At 51.3% G+C, this 20197-nt stretch overlaps 1 protein-coding gene across 3 annotated transcripts in view; it reads right to left on the reverse strand.

The window, feature by feature from the left end:
- Positions 1-3344: 3344 nt before the first annotated feature.
- The window catches only part of JPH3 (junctophilin 3), a 41947-nt gene continuing 25094 nt past the window's right edge, over positions 3345-20197 (reverse strand). Inside the window, exons 3-6 of one of the 3 annotated variants that reach the window (XM_042885953.1) lie at positions 19324-19428; positions 15908-16032; positions 11551-12461; positions 3345-5191 (exon numbers count right to left, since the gene is read on the reverse strand). In XM_042885953.1, coding sequence (XP_042741887.1) covers positions 5111-5191; positions 11551-12461; positions 15908-16032; positions 19324-19428 — 1222 coding nt within the window. In that variant the 3' untranslated portion in view covers positions 3345-5110. Of the gene's footprint in view, positions 5192-11550; positions 12462-15907; positions 16033-19311; positions 19429-20197 lie in introns of all 3 variants that reach the window. The other 2 variants (XM_042885952.1, XM_042885954.1) reach the window with 2 other exon arrangements.

The following is a 20197-nucleotide window of genomic DNA, read 5'->3' on the forward strand; positions in this document are numbered from 1 at the left end:
TGTCGGTTCTCTTAATTAATCCCATCCTTGCTTTACTTTTCATTTTTAGCTCCTGCCTGTGGGGAAAAACGATTGCTGTCTCCTCTTTGAAATATGCAGGTAGTGATCATAAGGTGCACCAGCAGCCCTGAGGTGCGGCTGCATTATTGGGAGAAACTTGGTGATCCTTTGTATGAGAACCACTGTAACTCCTGATGTGTGCAGCAAGTCTTTCCCTTTTCAGTATTGGCCATAGCAGGTTTGCTTTTTGCATGTGGAATCCCCCACTTCATTTTCTCACAGTTTGGTCAAGAAAGCAGTAGTGCTGCAAAGGATCTCTTTACAACCAGTGAGAAGTCCTACCTTGAGACTTGACAGCCTGTTGAAGTCCACAACCAGCAGGCTCACACTCTCAAAAGGATGTTTTTTATCCCTTTTTATCTTGATTCAGCCCTTCTCAAAGCATTTCTTTCTTTGCAGCAGAGCAGTACTGTAGTCCATAGGGACAACAGATGGGATACAAGTGTGTCTGTTGCAGCAAACAATTGATGACTTGAGTTGACACCAGAAGGCACTGGCTGTTCTTGTGCAGAAGGATGCAGAGTGCTGTGGGTGTTGTCTTGGTGGGGGCATCGCCAGGGAGCCAGCTTTCAGGTGAGCAGTGCTAGGCTCTCCAACACTAGGATGTAACAAAGATTAAGTAGAGCTGGCTTCCCGCATGCTTTAATTGTCAAGATAGAAACCCATTTGACAGGGAGGAGCCCTGCGTGCAAAACAACAGGAGAGTGCTGCCTTCCCAATGCTCTTCTTGCTGTGCTGTGAGGTTGGGATGAGCCTGCATAGGCTGAGGTTGGTTGTGTGATCTGGTGCAGGTGGTGCTGATGGCCATTCTTAGGCTGTGTGATGAGGGGATGCTGCCACGAGCTCAAAACTGAGGCCTGGCTGTCAGCTCTGATGAAATGAGGCTGTAGTGCTGAATGGGGACAGCCTGCCCGGGGACTGGAACGCACACAGTGTGCTCTCTGGAGCATTTGCAGCCATTGGACTTGAGAGTGAAATCAATTCTAGTGCATCTACAGCTGCTGCTCAGCAGAACAAATGAGACGAGCGCAGTCAGCAACAGCCTCAAGGTCTGTCTGGGCCCCATCTCGTGCTGGGCAAGGCTCAGGAGCTCTCACTTGTTGATTGAAAATTAAAACCTCTGAAAAAGGTACTTTTTTGTGTGTGATGGACACCAAAGCAGGGATGCCTGATTATTACCATTATGCGAAGTGCTTACAGAGGAGGCCAGAATGTGTATTGGTATCTCAGTCTTCTGAACGTTGGCTGAAAGTCTACAGAAGCCTGCTGTTGGATCAGATAGCTGGTGGTTTTCCACGCTGTAGATCCAGAAGGACCTTAAAGAAGGAGGTGTTTCACAGGCACACATCAGTGCAGTGACTTACCTAAAATGGTACCCAGGGGAAGGGCTGGGGCTGGAGCTCGGTGGAAAACTCGGAGCTGGGAAACTCCCACAATGTCTGTCATAACAAGAGTTGTTCCTGTCTGATGTGCACAAAGAACAGCTTGTGCTTTTTCAATGTATGAGCAGAACACTGATAAAATCCAATTATTCCTTTGGCATCTATCAGATGGTTATGTTTGCCCATCTTATTGTAAAGGAGTGAACGTGTCAACATTTACATAGCAGAAAGCGACCTCAGTTTATTCTTATATCTGGAAATAGTCAAGCTGTTGTGTTGGGATTTTCCTTGAGTTTGTTTTGCTTGTTTTTCAGCTAAAAGGCAAATCTGAAAGCTAAGGACATCACCTGCTGTTTTTTCAGGAAACTCTTCAGGAATTCCTTTTCCTTTGGGCCGCACACACATTGTAACCCCACTGCAAGCAGCATAGTGAAATGGGATTTTCTGTTGTGTTTACATGCAGAGCTGGGAGGAAAGAAAGGGCATGGGGGACTGCCAGCTGGAATGCCATCCACTTCAAAGGCTGCACAGAAAAGGCTGCAGGAGAAGGTATGTGGTGTTGTCTGAGTGCAGCTTAGCTTGCAACACGTGGGGTTACTTCTCCCATCAGTGTGTTTGCTTCAGCATAACGGGAGCATGGAAGCAAATGAGCTATCGGAGAGCAGCCAGGGAAACTGGGCTGACCTCAACTAAGCTCAATGCTGTTTGAAGGTAGAAGGCCAGTTCTTCACATCCCTGTTTTCGTGGGGCTGTGCTAACAGCAAAAGCAAAGTTTGGTCGTGCTGAGCTCCGTGGTTCTGTGCTCCTCATCTTCCTGCAAGCTGCTGCTCATAGGTGTGCTGTACCTGTAACTGCCAGAGCAGCAGAGCCAGCTGGGGGCTCAAGGAACTGACTTCTGCTGCAGGATCACTAAAACACCCCTGACAGCCTAAAAACCTTCAGCTATTCGTGTGCACCTGATGGCGTGGACGTAAAGCAGCAGGGATGGACAATTTATGTAGATTTATGAGCCTTGATGATGGATGTTTTCATGTGCCTTGAGTAGGTATGCATGAATCCAGGGCTCGTAAGGCAGAGAAATGCTCTGAATTACCTCTCTCTCCGGGCTTCCTCTCAAGAATATTTCTGGCCTTGGGCTAATGTGGAAAGCTCAGAACTAAGACAAATTGCTCAGCTCCCTATGATTAATAAAGGGATCGTTATTTTTAAGCACGTGGTGTGGGAGCCAATTAATACAAGTCTGCGGCTGTCTCTTGTGCTGAACCTCAGCTTGACCAAGGATTTGTACCCAGGAACAAAAGGATGGAAAATCAGAGTTGTGTTTGCTGTGCTGGGTTGGCAAATAAGGCGAAAGCAGGAACAAGTGGGTCTGCAGCCTGGAAATGCTACTCGTGAAATGAGTGCTACCTCTGTGTGATGGGTAACGAGGCATTTTTGCACTGTTTCATGCCTATCTAAATATCAGGCTGTTTGCAGGGAAGCATTTGACCCACTTCAATGGGATCTTTGTGTCATACACTCAACAGACATCCATAAAAAAACTTCTGCAGAGTCCTTAAGAAGAGCTGCATCCAGCATTACAAAACACAGCACGGATGAGTGCCTGAGGCTGCATCCCAATACGTTGCTGTTGGGTTCATCTCGGGTAGGCAGCATCCAACCACAATATATCACTGTTGGGTTCATTTCAGGTAGGTGGTGACCACTGAAGGGTAAAAAGGATGACTGAGGAGCAAAGAGGAACCGCCAAAAAGTGACGAGGTGTCAAGAGGATGGAGAGTTATTGTGGAACACGCCTTGGGAGATGTGCTGGTGTCACCTGCCCTCTGCCTGAAAGGGAGCTGTGGAGGAAGGAAAGCTGCGACAGGGAGCGAGAAAGACCATGTAAGGAAAAGAACTGAATTTAACTGGCACATGCTCTAATCCTTAGTTTATTTCTGGTTAAAAATATAGCAATCCAGTGCAGTGTAATAAGAAATCTGCTGAAAAGGTAGCAGAGAAACAGCTAAAACAGAAGCGAAGCAAAGCGGAGTCCGCTGCTCCCCACAGCATTGCATGTGGCACGCAGAGCAGGGCCCCCGTGGGTCACATCCTGCCTTGGGGGCACAGGGTGATGTCCTTGGCCATGGCCAACCCAAATCGTGTCTGTGGGGGCTGGGAGGAGACCTGGTGGCGGGGCAGGACGGCGCGGGGAACCGGACGTGGGGTCATCAGCCTTTACCAAGCCAGGACCACGCTCCTGTGATGGGGACCATAACAGCTCAGAACAGGGATACGGCATCTTTAATGAGTATGCATATTATTGGTGGGCAGAGGGGAAGGGAGAAAATCAAGGCAGGCATATTACAAAGATGGTATAAACAAACGAGTTGAGTGACATAGAAAAGAAAGAAAAGAATACATCCTTAGAGGCTGCCATTGCCAATGATGTTGTTTTTTTTTTTTTTTTTTTCTTTTTTTTTTTTTTTTTTTACAGGGACATGTTGGAAGCTGGAATATACATCCTGCATTACAAAGTGCAAAATACTACATGCTCAGAGCCCAAGCATGATGTCTGAAACAGTCCACAGCAAGATGTAAGGGACAAACCCACCACCCTCTCCCTCCTTTCTGGCACATGCTCCAGTGCTCCTCCCCAGATGCCATGTAAAAAAAAAAAAACCAAAACAAACCAAACAAAAAAAAAATACAACTTTTTATCTTATTTTGCTTAATTTTATTATTACTTTTTTTTTTTTTATATATACTAGGTGGATCAGAATCGAGCCTCTCTTGCTGCCGATCTGCTCCCTGGCATCTCTGTGGTTGGGTTGGGATGCTCAGCTCCACTCGGGTCACTGGAGATGCCTGCACGTGTTTGGGGGCCCTGGGCACGACGCCGAGCCAGAAGGAAGAGCTGTGAGCAGCACTCAGCCTTGGGAGGTGCACCAGCCCTGCTGCATGGGGACGGGGCTGAGGGCAGGAGTGTTTTCCCCCCGATTTCCCCCAAAGGAATTCTGCAAGACACTGTTTGCAGCTTGGTTTTGACAACAAAGAACAGAATGGGGCTGGGTGCTGCTTTCCATCCTTCACATCCCGGCAGGGCTTGTGCCTTCCTGTGCTCCTCTCCTCCATTCACAACCGGCCACCTGCTTTGGTTTTTCTCTCCCATTTCCTCTCTCGTGAAAGCTGTTGGATCCCCCCAGGAAGCTCAGCCCGGAGCATCCCAGGATCCACGCACCCTCACACCCATCCCCTCCTCTATCTCCATTTGGGAGTTGCTCACCGTTGTTACAAAATACATTTTCAGGGGTGAGGGGAAGAGGAAGGGAAATGAGGTTTTCTTTTCTCTTTTTTTTTTTTTTTTTTTTTTTTGTTGGGATTCCTTCTCATCCTTTCCAGTGTTGGGGGGGCAGAGTGTTGATAGCATTTTGCCATGCCACACAGCATAGTGTTATACAAGCAAAGAATTTTTGGCTAAAATCCAAAAAACATCACCCAGGAAAAAAAAAAAGGCAAACTGTGAGTGAGACTCGATCGTTTGTTGTTCTTCTGTGAAAAGACTTGGAAATTGTCGTAGGACAGTTCAAGTTATGATTTTCCCTTTTTTGTTGTTTGTTTGTTTGTTTGTTTTTTAACCCCCCATTCATACATGTAACTGTTATTTTTGCAAACAAGACAGTCTTGAATTAGATGAAAAAGTTAATAAACAAAATGGCGACTCCAATATTTAGTAAGATCACCATGACTACCAAGATGGGAGCTGAGCCCTGCAAGAGAAAGAGAAGGAAACGAGTTAGAAGGAGCCCAAAGCACTGCAGATCCTCACCCCTCCTGCTGGGACATCTTGTGGTGGTGACAATTCCATGTGGATCCCAGTGAGTGCACCCATCTACTGCAGTGTTATTTGCTTATGGGCTCTGCCTGGGTCATGTGTGTAGGAAATCTGGCTTTAGCAGAGAAGACTCGATAGCAGTTGAGGTGGTAACTGAAGTGAGAAACAGTTAAAAGAAAAAATTGAGTTGGGTTTTAGAGTTGTTGGGGGCGGTTTGGAGGAGTCTCCAAGGGATGTTTTCCAATGATTGCAGTTGCTGTACAGACATCCTGTTGATAGCAAAGGCTGGCACGCAACTCTGCGTCAAGGCAATGTTTTGGACAGCCCTGATGATCTGCTCTGGGCTCCACAGCAAATTCTATTGGGGGGCTGTTTGGGAAACATCCCAGCGTGGTTGCACCTGCCTGGGGTGGCACTTTCAGCATGGGATGAGCATTGCATGAGCTGCTTCTCTGAGTCCCTTTTGCAGCTGCCAAGGGTGTTGTGTCTGCTGGACCCCAATGGGGCAACGGGAAGGGAGTACACAACATTCCCTGTCCTAAAGTGATAGCAGGGAGAGCTGTGTGCAGGTGGGTGGCAGCTATTTCTTGGTGTCGCTGCATCCTCATCTGTTCTCACTGCTGCAGAGCTATGCTGCCTCTCACAGCCTGCAGTGGTGCAGGTGGTTCCTCTGTGCTGTACCAGAGCCCCTGTGCCCATCCAGGTGGCACGGGGCAGGGCTGTGGGCACAACTGTGGGGAAATCCTTGCACCAGTGCTGCTGGAAGAAACGCTCCGTGCCGGACACAGCGGGTTCCTCCTCTGAGCAATCTGATTCAGTTTGCATTGGGAGTGGGTGGGAGAGAGGATGCTGGAGCTTGCTGGAAAGGCATAGCTGTAGCTTAGCAACAGGGTCAGAGGGAGCTGAGCAGAGGGAGGGATGGCAAGGAACGGCTGTTGGCAGCCAGGTACCCCCCTGGCTGCTCCCAGCCACCTCCATCTGCACTGCCTGAGCTCGGGAGCCACAACCCGGCCCTGCTGCTGCCAGGTGCTGCAGTGCACGATTTAATTTTGGGGTTTTAGCTCCATTGCAGAAGATTACTGGGTTTTGTGATTTTTGAGCTCGTGTCAAATGCAATCACAGATTGTGAGCGATGATCGCTGCTGTTGTTTTTGTTGGCAGAGCAGTGTGGAGACACAAAAGGCATTTGGTTTCCTTCACCTCACAGTCAGGGCTGCTCCCTGGCACACTGACATCAGCTGTGGTCCACGCACAGCTCCGTGTCCCTGCCAAAGGGCAGTGACCATTTCTGCCCTGCTCTGCCCATTGGATCACCTCAATGACATGCAGACTTAAGATGCAAACTGATCAAGCAGTGCCATGAGCCCCTGCTGCTCTGGATGCTCTCTCCTCCCAGCTAAGGGCATGCGTAGGATTCCTCATTCCGTGATATCTGAGCTTTATCCTCACCTGGGGATAGACCCGGTGCTCTGGCTTAGATTACAGCACTTTGGTACCTGAGGCTGGGGAGGGATTTATCTGGGTGAGCCCTCAGCCAGAGAACTGCAAGAGTCAACCACCCAAGCACACACCTGCTGGCACCAGCAACACCTGGGCCCCCATTATATGAATGTTCTGCTCCAATCTGCACCTGTTTGCATCTTGCATTTCAGCGCAGAGCCAAGAGCCAACACTTGCTTTGCTGCTGTACAGCTGGACTCTTCTATGTTCTCCTCTCCCCTCCCAGCACTTCTCCCAGGGCTGGTACCCACTGGCCTTACAGTGCATTCCCTGGCAGGGGCTGGATCCCTGCCTGCAGCAGCTGCCCACATAAGCAGCTTTGGGACATTAAAGCTTCTGTTTTAGCTCCAATTACAAATCCTACTGCACTTCTCAATGCTTACATCTGGCTTATTTCTAACTCGTGAGGTCTTTGTGCCTTTGTTCAGGGCAGGCACTTGCCCTTCTCCCTGTGGATGGCAGAGGTGTCCTGAGAGATGTCTCATCTGCTTCTAAGCCATGATTCCTTTTTTCCCATCGTGGGATGATGGGCAAATTTCATCAGCACTGCAGCTCTGGGGCACAGCTTTATAATAAGATCCCTGGGCTCCTTTGTGGGAGAGGGAAAACAGCTGCCAAGGTTATGAAAGGTAGGGGTACCAGCAGGTGCTGGGGCTCCTGCAAATGCAGGGATCAGCTGTGGAAACTTCAGGCTTTCCTCCTGAGTTGAACAAGCCAAACCACAGATCCCAAGCCTTGGAAATGCCAAAAAGTGAACAACCCCTCCTTATGGCACAGCAGTGATCTCTGTGAATGCTTCCATCACTTTGGGGCATCTTTTGGCATCTCCCATTGTGGCATCACCACTCCTCCCCCCCCTTGCTTTGTTTGTGTGTTCTGTTGGGGTTTTGTTCTCCTTTAACCGTTGTGTAGCAACTTGAGTCTCACCAGGAACACATGGGACAGCTGGTTTACAAATTAATTATGCCACAACCGTATTTAGGTATTAACAATCCATTATTATCAGTTATCGCAGGGACACGAGCTTCATCTCTGCCATGGAAACCATCATGCAGGTTACCTAGGAATCCCTTTGGGATCTGTTAGGTGTAATTACTAAGGACTTGGATCAGCAAAAAGCATACGGGCGTTGTTTTCCAGCCTCAGCACTACAAGAAATGCTGAAAACTTCACAGCTGGGTGACATTAGTGCTGAATTGTCACCTCACTGCCAGGCATGGGATGCTGTGACACAGCTCAGGAGTGCTCAGCAAGGGGAGAAGGGGGGCTGGCTTTGGTAAGGGGGTGGCGGGTTCAGGATTTTGGTGTTGTTTTGGTCAGGAGGTGGCATTTGGTCTCAGCTTTCTCAGGAAGGGATGCAGAGGTGAGGGATGGCAAAGAGAGCTGCGCTCCTCAGCTCCATCTGAGGGCCCTGAGACGGAATGGATGGGGAAGGGACACCGCTGGGTTCAGCATCACGTTGTTCTCTGAACGCTATTTGTGTTGTGTTGGTGTAAGTAAAGCCTGCAATGTCTGCGAGTGGAAGAGATCAGAGGAAGAACAGGTTTAAGAAGCAAGAAACCCAAAACTCAGCATGCACCACAGTCCATCTGTGTGCCAGCAGCTGCCCCCCAAAATTGGGGGGGAGGGGGAGGGTGGTCCTGGTGGAAAAGGGAGGAAAGAAAGAAAAATCCGAGATAGAAAGCGGAGAGGACACAGCGCTCAGCGCCACGGATGCCAACCACAAAGCATCCCCGGGTGCTTTTTGCAGCACCCAGAGATGCAGGCAGAGCTTTGCCATCTGCTGCTTTAACCAAAATGCGGGGCTGGGGGCTGGGATGGGGCAGGGGGTGGTCCATGCGATCTGCCTTCCCCACGCCGCCGCGGTGCGGCTCCGGCAGAGCCGGCTGCACATTGGCTGCCTCCTCCCTGCTCTCCCCAGCGACAGGGAAACCTGCTCGGAATACATGGGTGGGAAATGCGCAGGCAGCGGGCGGGGGGATGCTGCAGCTCCTGCGTCCTCCTGCCTGGCACGGGGGGTGGTTTGTGCCGTCCGTAACCCTGCAGACGGTTCGCAGACCCCTGCTCGCCCTTTGCCATAAGAAGCAACGCTATCAGCACGGGCTGCGACCGCGGAGATCGCATCTGACAGTGGATCGGGATGTCAGGAGCGGATGGGGCTCTTTTCTTTTTGGTTCCTGCCCCACTATCAGGCTTTCTCAGTGCGGGGATTTTAAAGGGCCAAGCACCCAGCCTGCTCGCATCCCGCTGCCTTCTGCCGCTGAATGAGGACAGGCAGATGGGGGCTCCTTCCCACAGCTGTGCTGGGGACCCACGGCCCTGAAGTGTTCCTTTTTGGGGGCTGCAGATGTTCAGCACCTGCAGAAAAGGGTTCTGTTCTTTTTTTCTTTCCCCCTCAGTCCTAAAAATACAACCGATGGATAAAAGGAGCTGCTGGCCTCTTAGAAACCTTTCCCCTTCCAGCAGCTCAGCAATTCCTTTCCTCCTTTCCTTTCCTTTAGGCCATTTCAAAGGCTCCAGGAACCCGCTCGGACACAGGCTTGAGCTCTGTGCCTTGTGGTTCTCAGGGCCAGAATGGACAGTGATGTCTATATAAGTTATATTAACCCAAGAATGCTGGTCGCAATGCACTCCTTTATGCTTTCATCCAGGTGATGACTGATACAGGCTCATTCTGTACGCACACACACAGATCAGGCGGCTCCAAGCGTAATTTTTGGCTGTGACCCCCTGATAGCAGAGCACCAAGCATGGAGCAGGGAACGGCCTTACAGGGGAATGGAAACCAAGGGAACCCAGCTCAGAAGGGCAGAGAGGAGGGGGCAGGCGAGGTCACAGCAGTGCTGGTAGGATGGGACGTGGGGGTGGCACACGGCTGCCCCTGCTCACCACCCCTCACTGCTGCCCAGCCGCTGCAGCCGCCCCTGCAAGCACACTGCTGTGTGCTAGAACAAATTGTTGCTGGCATTGTGGGTTATTTAAATCTGCATATTATCCCTTCCTCTGTATTACATTAGCTTCCTCCCAAACCTCCGCCATCTGTTCCACCCTCGGTTATGAATGTGAGAAAACTGAACATGCTGCTTCGCAGCTACAGCACTTCAAAGGACGACGTGCAGCCTAATGGCTGCTCTGGGCACCGCCTGGCGTTCACCCCGAATTGCCATCGCTGTGATGCTGCCTTGGGATCTGTGCATCCAAAGCTGCAGCTCGTACTGGGAGCACTGGTTTTGCCGGGCTGGCAGGCTGCATCCTGCAGTCTACCAGCAGACATGCTGCCTTCAGCTCCTCTGAAATGCTGTGTGGGTGCTTTAGAGCCTGCGCTGAAGCTTGCAGGATGGATAGGAAGGCAGAAAGCTACAGGGCTGCGTGTGGGGGTGATTTATCATGGCAGGCCTGCAGCATCCTGGCTGCTCACGGGCTGAGATGCCACTGTTTCCTTCTCCCACCCATTTGTTCCCATCCTCTGGCAGCACAGGATCATCCAGCCCTGCCCGACTCAACGAGGGCCCACATCAGACCACCAGCACTTCACCCAGCACTGCAAAACACGGGGGAGAAGGGAGGCAGCTGTTCTTGGTGTGAGTCCTGCAATCCCCACACACAATGGCTGGGAAGGACCCAAGAAATCGCAGAGCTCAGCTTCATCCAAGCTGTACCCAAGCTGCAGATGCCCAAGCTGCTCTCGCACCACCTCTTCCCTCCCAGCCACCAGGGAATCGATCCCAGCTCTCAACTCACCAGCAGTTGCTAATGGCTCACCCCTGCCTCTTCTGCTCGCATTTAAGCCCATTAATTCTGTTCAAGAACAGATTATTACTTCCTACATTGCAGCAGCTGTTATACACTTGAAGATTGCTTTGTCTCCTCTTCTCTAGCCTGAACAACTCCAGCTCTTCCCAGCAGCCATCTCCATTGAGCCCCTCTCATCCCGAAATGAGGAACCCACAGGTGTCCCATGGGCTGTTATCCAAATCCCACAGGCTGTGCTGCTGGAAGCAGGCTCGTGCTCTTCTCCCTGACTTGTAGAGCTCCTGGCTAGCCCATCACCCTCATTGTAGTTGCCCATTGCTTTCCCTGCCTGAATTGCATCCAGCTGCCTGCACGGACTGAGCCCAACCCATTTGTGACATGCCCTGCTCCACCTGGTTCAGGTCCCCGGTACAACGTGGTGACAAAGACACTGCTTTGGCATCACACAGCAGTGGAGAGGTGCTGCAGGTCAATGCAATGCCCAACCATCACGAATTGAGCAGGAATGTCATGTCACGCTTTTGGGTCATATCATGCTCCTGGGTCATATCACGCTCTTGGGTCACGTTGCAATCTAGAGTTGTGCATCACCCTTGGGTCACATCATGCTCTTGGGTCATGTCACACCACTGGGTCAGTGTCACATCCTTGGGTCATGTCACAACCTGAGCCAGCATGAAGTTCTGTTGCTAAAACCCAGCAAGGAAGTGTCACCAAAGCCCACCTGCCCTTTCACCTTTCCCCCAGGTGAATACTTTGTGCCCACCAGCTCGCCTGTTCTTATTGCTGGCCCCCACGGATAGCTTATGAAGCTCAGGCTTCCCTGCTTGCATCCTCCAGTGATAAAACCACTGTTCCCACCAAGAGAACCTGCAGAGGAAACCCTGCATCCCCTTCCTGCAGGTACTCCAATGCAGCAAGGGAGAACAGAGGGGAGATTCCAGACACAGACCCATAGCAATGCAGAACTCACTGCAGTCCCACGACAGCTCCGTACCAGCTTTCTCAGCCAGATCTGAACACACAACGTTGCCTACTTACCGTACTGGATTTGAGCGCATCCCCACTGTCCTCTTCAGATTCTAGTGCAACAGGTAAGGATTTCTGTGGCGGGGAGAAGGTTAAGTCCCACCTTAGTAGCCGGGGCTCAGCTTTGTCCCCAAATCTCAGGTTTTCCAGTTTCTGAACCGTAGGCTCGGCAGAGGAAGCTGGCCTGAAATTCTCTTTGTTCTGGGACTTAGACCTCAGTCTCTGAACCCCGAAGCCCCGCTCTTCCCCGCGGTGGTCGTCAGCCATGCTCCTGCAGGCTCCCCCTTTGCTGTAGTGTCTTTTTTGGGTGTGAATCTCTTGCATATACGAATCCATCCTCATGAGGGGCTTCATCTCCATCTCGTAATTGCTCATCTTCTCCTCGTCTAGCTCAAGCAGCTTGGAGCTCCCTGAGCTGTGGTTGTGGGACCTGTGGTGGGAAGTCCAAGAAACCGTGGCTGGGGAATCTGTCCACCTCTCTCTTTGCTTGTGGTTGGAGGCCGAGTGTTTGTGCCCTCCGCTCCGCCCTCGGTAATCTTCGGGGACGTTGGCCGACCCGCTGCGCAGCGTCCCGCTTCTCACGCCGCGCGTCCCGCCCGCCTTCTCTTCGCTCCAACTGTTGGGTCGCAGGTAATCCCCGCCTCGCCCCTCCAGCAACATCTGGATCTCCCCACCCCTCTCTTCGTCCACCGAGACCTGCCTGGAGAAGTGAGCGCTTTTGTTCCTGCAGGAAGGGCCCAGCGGCGGCGTGGAGGAGGGGCTGGCGGGGAAGCTCTGCAGAGGACTGTCCTCCGGGGTCAGGTCGGACGGCGTTGTCCCTTTCCTGTAGAGCTCAGGGCTCTCCTGTTGCAGCGGGGTGCCGGTGGAGAGGACCTCGATGTCGTCGCTCGAGTTCTGGCGTTTGGGTCTCTGGCATTCGAGCCCTTTTCAGGGAGTGGTTGAAGGGGGGAAAGAGAGGGAGGAAAGGAGACAGGGTTATTTCTGTTCATTTTTTAATGACAAAGAGGAGAGATGAGCGTTGGGTGGCCAGGAAGCTACAGGGTCGGGTCAGGACTGCAGCAGAGAGGAGCCGTGCACAACTCGTGCCACCAGACCGAGAGCGAAGGCACCACACATGGAGCCCGAGGAGCACCAGGTGGCTTCTCCCTGGGGATGGGCAGCTCAGGAGCAGCTGAGTGTCTTCTGCAGGTGGCGGGTGAGAAGCACGGCGCTTCTCCAAACAACTAAAAACCCTGGGTGGTATGAATCCTTCATGAGACACTACATAATTTTGGAGGGTTGCAAGCCACCAGTGGTTAAGTCTCGTTTTACCCTCTCAAGGCATAGCTGTCCTCAGCTAAAGCCGTGTTAAATTACATGAGTAATTTGATAAATATATTAACTACCTAATGCCCCTGAAATGCATCTAATTGCAATTGCTATGGCTAGACAAGAAATGAGTCTCAAAAAGAAGAGCTCAATTTCTTACCGTGGTTTAAAAATAAATGCTCGCAAGTGCCTGCTCTAATCTCTATGCTTTCTCTGAGCCATTTGCTCTCGTGCAACTTCTTGGGGAGCCGTCCCTGTGCACCCCGTGATGTGATCTGGATACGTATGGGAGATGCTGATGGATGTCCCCACTGGAGGACTTGCAGGGGAGGCCAGCAGGAGCTTGGAATTTTCCTGCTGAAGTAATTTCTCAGTGGGAAATTGGGCTCCTAATATGTTTTCTTTTCTGTGTTGTTTGCCACAGGAAATTCTGCTTGTGTTTTGGGACAGTACTCAAACAGCTCGGTCTTAGTTGGTTTCCTGTGAATCTGTGGGAGAATGGGTTTCCCAGGGTTTATCTGGGCTCCCCGGGCGATCCTTGTACCACTGGGAAACGGAATGAAGGAGAAAGATAGAGCTCACAGCTCTGTTTTTGTGCAGAAAATCTCCCTGAGGGCCTTCTGGGGAAAATACAGGTAGGTGGGCTGCTGGCTGCTGGGGAGATGTTCCCAATTCACATCTTCCTGGCTCACACATGGGAAACTGAGGTGGGCAGGGAATAAAGAGCTACATATGGCAAAGCCACTTGTATGGCTCAGATGCAGCCAGCTGTTGGTGCAGGCTCACCTGATATTAAGGACTGTAGAATCATTCAGGATGGAAAAGACCACTAAGACCACCAAATCCAACCAACCCCACCATCCCAGTGACCACGTCCCTCAGTGCCATTTCTCCATGGTTCTGGATCACCCCTCGAGATGGTGACCCCACCACTCCCTGCTCAGCCTATGACAGAGCCTGACTGCTCATGCAGAGGAAGAAATTGTTCCTGATGTGCAACCTGAACTTCCCCTGGTGCAACTTAAGGCCACTTTCTCCTGTCCTCTTGAGCATCCCTGCTTGTCTCAGGCTTTGAGCACTCTTCCCCTGTTCAGGTCTCCAGAGTTCTCAATGGAGATGCAAAGACTGGAAAGCTTCCACCAGCTCCAACCACCAAAAGCAGCCTCAGCCTGCTCACAACTCTGCTCCATCGCCTTCACACCAGCCCAAGGCTCTCACAGCCACCCCAAGCACTGTAATAGAGGTGAGAAAGGCCCACCATGCTCCTGCATCCTCACCCTAGGATCATAGAACCGTTAAGGTTGGAAAAGACCACTGTGACCATCGAATCCAACCGCTGACCCACCCCACCATGCCCACTAAGCAAGTCCCTGCATCCTCACCCCATCTCAAATTTTCCCCACCCAGACCCGTAATGGGCTGAACTATTTCTGCTTCTCCTTCCCTCTGTGTTTTCACCCCCTGCACTGTGCAGCCCTGGCTGGGGCTCGGGGTCAGGCAGCGACGCAGGGCTGCAGGCTGCTCTTTGCAGAGGAACACGACCGATGCATGGTGCCATCCTGCTGGCTTTCGGTATCAAAGGATGTTCAACAATTATTCTGCTCTAAAATTAGCTGGCAAGCACGTGATGTTCCTGGAAGAACCGTTGTGAGAGCGCTACGGAGGATGCGGAGCACCAAATCTGGATCTCCAGCAGGAGAATTAAGGCAGCCGTGCCTGGCCATGGCACCTTCAAGGAGAGCACGTGCCCCATGTTTTGGGTGGTGTGTTTGTTTTTTAATGTCCTCTAAATGGAAGGTTCTGCCCCCCTTCCCTCATGCATGACCCACCAAGGGGTGAGCGCCAGAAGCACGAGCCCCACCACCAGCTGTGCACTGCGTCCCCATCCAGCAGCTAGTAAAAAATGTATTACCTAAAAACATCTTTCTGAGAGGTGGTTTAAAACAGCCAAGAGGAAATGGAGATGAGGAATATCTCAGGGCTGAGGAAGCCCCAGGGACCACACAGCCCTGAGAAAATGCTCAGATCTCCGACAGACAAACTGGAGGTCTGCAGGTGGAGGAAAAGGGTGTTTAAGCAGGGCTGTGCTTTCTACCAGCAAAAATGGGGCTGTGTGGGGCTCTGCAGCAAACCCTCTGCATGGGATGGTAGGGTTGAGAGATCCCCTCTGCCTGGCGAGCAGCACCCCGATGTGAGTCACCAGCACCAGCCCTCGAGCAATTAAAGGGAATGAGTAATCTCCAGTTAAAGAGCTGGAGAGGGGAGAAAATAATGACAGACGCCTCCTAATGAGGGTTTGGTGCAGGAAAAATTTTGAATAAAGCCATTCATACACATTAATTACTATGTTAATTATGGCTGCGGGGACTTGGATAGCTCCCTCCTACCCCTCTACGCACAGCTTTGGTGGGGCAAATCCCCCCGTGGGCTGAGCATCCTTGGCTTCCTCCTCCCAGAGCCCTTCCTGAGAGAAAACTGCTCAGCTGGGCACTGCCTGCTCCCCCCACCCTTGATGGGCAGAACCCGGTAGAAACCATTGAGAAAAGCTGGAAATGCCAGAGGGACATCTGGCTCTGTGCACATGTAAATGCATACAAGTCCATTGGGCAAACCCTGAGTGCGTGTTCCTTGATACCTTTGCACTGAAGGAGCACATAACACACACTTACAAAGCCCAAACTTTCCAAAGAAAGAAGAAACCAAGCTCTTGAAGCCATAGGGTAAAACAGTGAGTACTTTTGGGATCATCTGAATTTGCATGTTGCTTTTGGAGCCATCGGTTTTGTTTTCTGGGCAACCATTGGAGACTATGTGTTAAAAAATGGAATTGTTTCAATGCAAGGAGCCAAAGTCCCTGCTCTGATAGGGCTGCACGGGGTAGAGTGTTGTGTTGCATATGGGAAAATAAGGCTCCACAAGCTGATGCTATGGGTACCCAATGGTGCCAGGGAGCTGCGGGCACACAGAGGGTGTGCAGGGCTCATTTTTGCCTATTCTATTTGCGAACCCTGATATGAGATACGTGCAATGTGGGCTGTCCAGTGAGGCATCACGCACTGACCGTTTTCCCTGTGCTGGAAGGAAGGAGAAAACTCTTTGGCAGTGATCCTGGCGATGCGCGCTTCCTCCTGGGCTTTCTGTGCTGCTGTCATGGCCGCCTCTGCCTTGGCCCGGGAATGGGAGGTCCTGCAAGGCAAACAGAAAGACAAGGATGTGAGCAGAGGGTCACAGCACTGCTTGGGGTTTCCCTTGGTCCCCCCAAAGCCCAACCCAAAGGGTTTGGGCAGAGCTGTGCCCGGTGGCGTTAATGCGTTGCCGCTTTGCGATCTCAGCTCCAAGCAGTTGCAATAGTGGTGATCTTCAGTGGGGACTCAGCGCTGCAAAAAGGGCTGTGTTAAAGGCACGGTGAAGGCTTTGATCTGCAAAGCATCTCCACTCCTGCGTACCGCCTGCCAAAATCTCCATCCCGCATCTCCAGGCTGAGCCCTAAAGCAAACCCTGCAGACTGAAGGCGAGGAAAGCAGCCAAAGCACAACAGGGAGAAACCCAGAGAGCACCCAGCAAACCCTAAGGCTCCTGGGACACGATGGGGATCCTGGGGCTGCCCTGCACTCAGCCAACACCGCGTCAGATGGATCAGCACCCACACCCTATTGCACAGAGTGCATCCTCCAGAGGTGTCCCTTCCCCTTAGCGGAGCTCTCGAGGCACTTTAAAAATCCTGTTCCTCCCCACCCCGGTGCAGGCAGCGATATAAATAGCTCTGCTGATTTCTTTTCCCTCCAAAAGCAGGCCCTCCATCTCCTTTAATCACTTTTTTTTTTTCTTTTTTTCTTTTTTTTTTTCCCCTCCTGCTCTCTGAATTCCCTCTAATTTTTCGACATCTGCTTGGAGAGGAGTTGCCATTTCTGACAGGCTCCTATAAATGGAAAACAGGGCCAGCAACGTGCCTCGCTCCGTGCCACGCGGTGTGAGTGGGAGCGCAGCTGTGCCCCATCACCTCTCTAAGCCCAGGCAGGATGTGAACATCCCCTGTCCCTTTTGTCCTTTGTTTTTAAGTGCCACAGACTTGCCTTTGCTCTAATCAGTGCTTTTTTAAAAATGCAAACCGACTGCTCCACAGTAATTATAGTATCACAGAATGGCTTGGCTTCGGTTCCAACCTGCCTACCATGGGCAGAGCTGCTGGCCACCACATCAGTTTGCTCAGAGCCCCATCCGGCCTGGCCTTGGGCACCTCCAGGGGTGGGGTACCTACAAACAGTGCCAGCTGAGGCTTGAAATTAGGATGCTGCCTGCCTGACATTGTCCTATGGGCACTTCTATGGGAGCGGTCCATCCATCAGCTCGCGGTGCTCCTCCATCCTCCTCTGCCTCCTCTACCTCCTTGACCCAGGAGCAGTCTGCAGAAGGGCCTGTCCCTGCCGTGCTGCAGTGCTCTCAGACAGCATGCTGCCGGTCCCTGCAGGCCTGGTACAAAGGATTAATAACGGCTGGTGGTGTCTGGACCGCACTCAGCAGGCAGGATTACACGCTGCCGCCAGATCTGCTCCCTGGAGAGGCAGCTGGAGGCAGATAGCTGGAGCTATCTGTCACTTCTTCCAGCACTGTGCCAGCAAAGGAGGCTGGGAGCAGCTTGTGCCGCTCACAAGCAGTCCTGGGGACAGACGAAGCTGTCTGCAGAATGGAAGGGCATGCTGGAGCAGCCTGCAGGGAGCATCTGTGCCACGCTCCTCACTCATGGACCCATTGGCTCCCATTTCTTCATTGAGACGGTTCAAAACATCCATCCCCTTGGCGTGGATGACTTTTCATCCCTTTGGCTTCTTGGCTTCCCTTCCCTTTGGTGTTGTTGACTTTCCGTCCCTTTGGGTTGATGGCTTTCCATCCCCCTGGGATGGGTATCTTTCCAACCTTTTGGTGTTAATGGCTTTTCATCCCCTTGAATTGATGGTTTTCCGTCCCTTTGGGGTGATGATTTTCCATCCCTTTGGATTGATGGCTTTCCATCCCTGGGAAACTTACTCCAGCATCTTCTGGACCAGTTCTTCCCCATCAGATCAGCCCAGGAACAGCAGCTGCTTGGGGGTTCGACCCGAGCAGAGTTAAAATCAATTACATTAATTAAGTCATCTCCAATCTAAAATATTTGCAATGCCCACAAAGCAGATAGAGCGCTGACTGCTGCACAGAGGCGCAGGCAGGCTTAATTGTTTGTAATGCTCTCTAAGATGCTTGCAGAGAGACAGCGTCGGAGTGAAAAGCAGAATTATGATGATCTATACGTTGCATAATAAAATACATAAGTATTCCCAAATAAATGCAAGTAATCCAGTTAGTGCTCGCATGACTTTGTCACATACTAAATTTAACAGCTGTCTCCTTTATACATGCCTGCTGCTCGTGGCGTGCACTAAATCTTAATTCCCCAGCTAATTGACTTTCTCTCCATGTAAAGCGGTTCTTCCTCCACAGGCACTGATCTACTCACCTTTCTCAGTCGCAGGTGGGGATTTTGCTGGGGTGTTGCCCAACTCTGAAACTGGACAGTAGGTCAGAGGGGCTAAATCCTAGAAACCACAGTCAAAATAAGCTTGAATTTGTCCCTTTGTTGCCTAATCCTGCAATGATCACACTGGACTAATGCCGTTGTTTGCAAGGACTTGATGCCCCTTGCACCTCATTTCAGCCGTTAGAAGTTGTGCCTCTGCTGGAAGATGCTCCATTAGGTTTCCTCTGCCATTGATGGATGAGTGTGGGAGAAGGATCAACACATCCCAGTGTAATGGAAATGGGCTCAGTATCGATGCACACAAATGCAAAGGGGCTTTGGAGGATGGCTACAGCTTCTAAGTCTCATCTTAGCCCACAGAGCATCCAAACAGGATGGTGTCAGAGGCTGGGAGGAGCCAAAGGGGGATGCTGGGGTGGATTGGAGCTCCTGAGACCCATGGCTCTGCTCTGATCCACGAGAGGCTTTGGGCTATTGCATTTATTGGGTTTTGCCAAGCTGACTCACTGCTCTCCTAGACCGGGCATGCGATCAAACTGGCAGGAGGCACTGGCAGGAGGCAGGGGGAACAGCAACCAAACATTGCTGCAAATCTTTGCAGATCTCTTGCGATTCGGCCAGAAGTGACAGGGGAAAGGATAATACCTGCGAGCGCCTCGTAATGCCAAGTTTATCGGCTCCGGCTAATCTATGAGAAGCTGGAGTCAACTGATCTGAAAGGAAGAATGTGGCTTTTCAGGAATGCCAACAGTGACTCCTGCTCGGCTCTGTGTGCACTAAGAGCTGAGAGGGCTTTTGCTGCAAAACTAATGCTCAGGGCTGGGTTAGCCATAAAGGAGTGAGCTTTGGTTGGGAAGAAACAAAGGAAAGATAAGACCAGGCAAGGCTTGAGCGGTGTCTATGCTAACAGAGAGCTCTGGCAGGAGAACAAATTAGGCTGGAAATTTGTGGACCATTGGAAATACTTCTGGAACGGAGTCTGCTCAGGAGTGGTAAAGGTGATGCTCGGGTTCATCAAAGCGTGGGCTGATGAGAGAGCCATCCTCCGTGCTCCTTTTTCCCTGGTGTTCCTGTAAGGAAAGCAGACTCTCTTCTGAGAAAAAAAGAAGTAGCAGACTTTTTGAGAAAAACCTGGCTGGGGCCAAAGGCAGTTGTGTGGAAACTGGGAAATCTGCATCGTTTGTGGCTTAAATGTGACGAAGAATCATATGGGCAACATTTCTGAGCAAGGAGGGCTCTTTCCCAAAATTCATATGGCAGCTGTTGCTGGGGAATTCCATTTCCTTAGCTAACAAAGCCGTCCCTTGCTCAGAGGGATCCTGGCACGCCAGGGAATCACAAAACTGCTGCTGTGCTGCTTCTGTGTGTTGGGGTGGAGACGGCCAGCAATTCCCCTATGGCAGAAAGCTTGGCTCTCATTGGCATCTCCATCACTGCCCCTTGAACTGCCCGATCCTACAGCAAAGCCGTGCTGCAACATCTGACAGTGTTCAGCTAATGATCAGAACTGTTCCTAAGGCCTTCTCCTGTGCAGTGTTTTGGGGCCTGATGAGGAGCTCTGCTTGCCCATAGGCACACACAAGCAGTGCGGATGGAGTCACGCCGGCAGTGAGCTCATCCCAGGCCATAATGAGCAGCCTCAAGTTTTCCTAAGGGAGCAAGCTGGCTCCATTGGATTCACTTTGTCTCTCAGGTCAATATGTAATCAGGCAGCTTTTGTGTTTTGCTTTTTTTTTTTTTTCCCCCCCTCCAAATGCATCTTTATCCTCCTATTGGAGGAACGTTTTCTCCCTCCATTACAGAGGGTCATGCATTTTTCAAATGGCAAAATTCAATTAA

This window comes from Lagopus leucura, unplaced genomic scaffold (assembly GCF_019238085.1).
Source record: "Lagopus leucura isolate 7727_CA_CO unplaced genomic scaffold, USGS_WTPT01 Super-Scaffold_100053, whole genome shotgun sequence".
Lineage (NCBI taxonomy): Eukaryota > Metazoa > Chordata > Aves > Galliformes > Phasianidae > Lagopus > Lagopus leucura.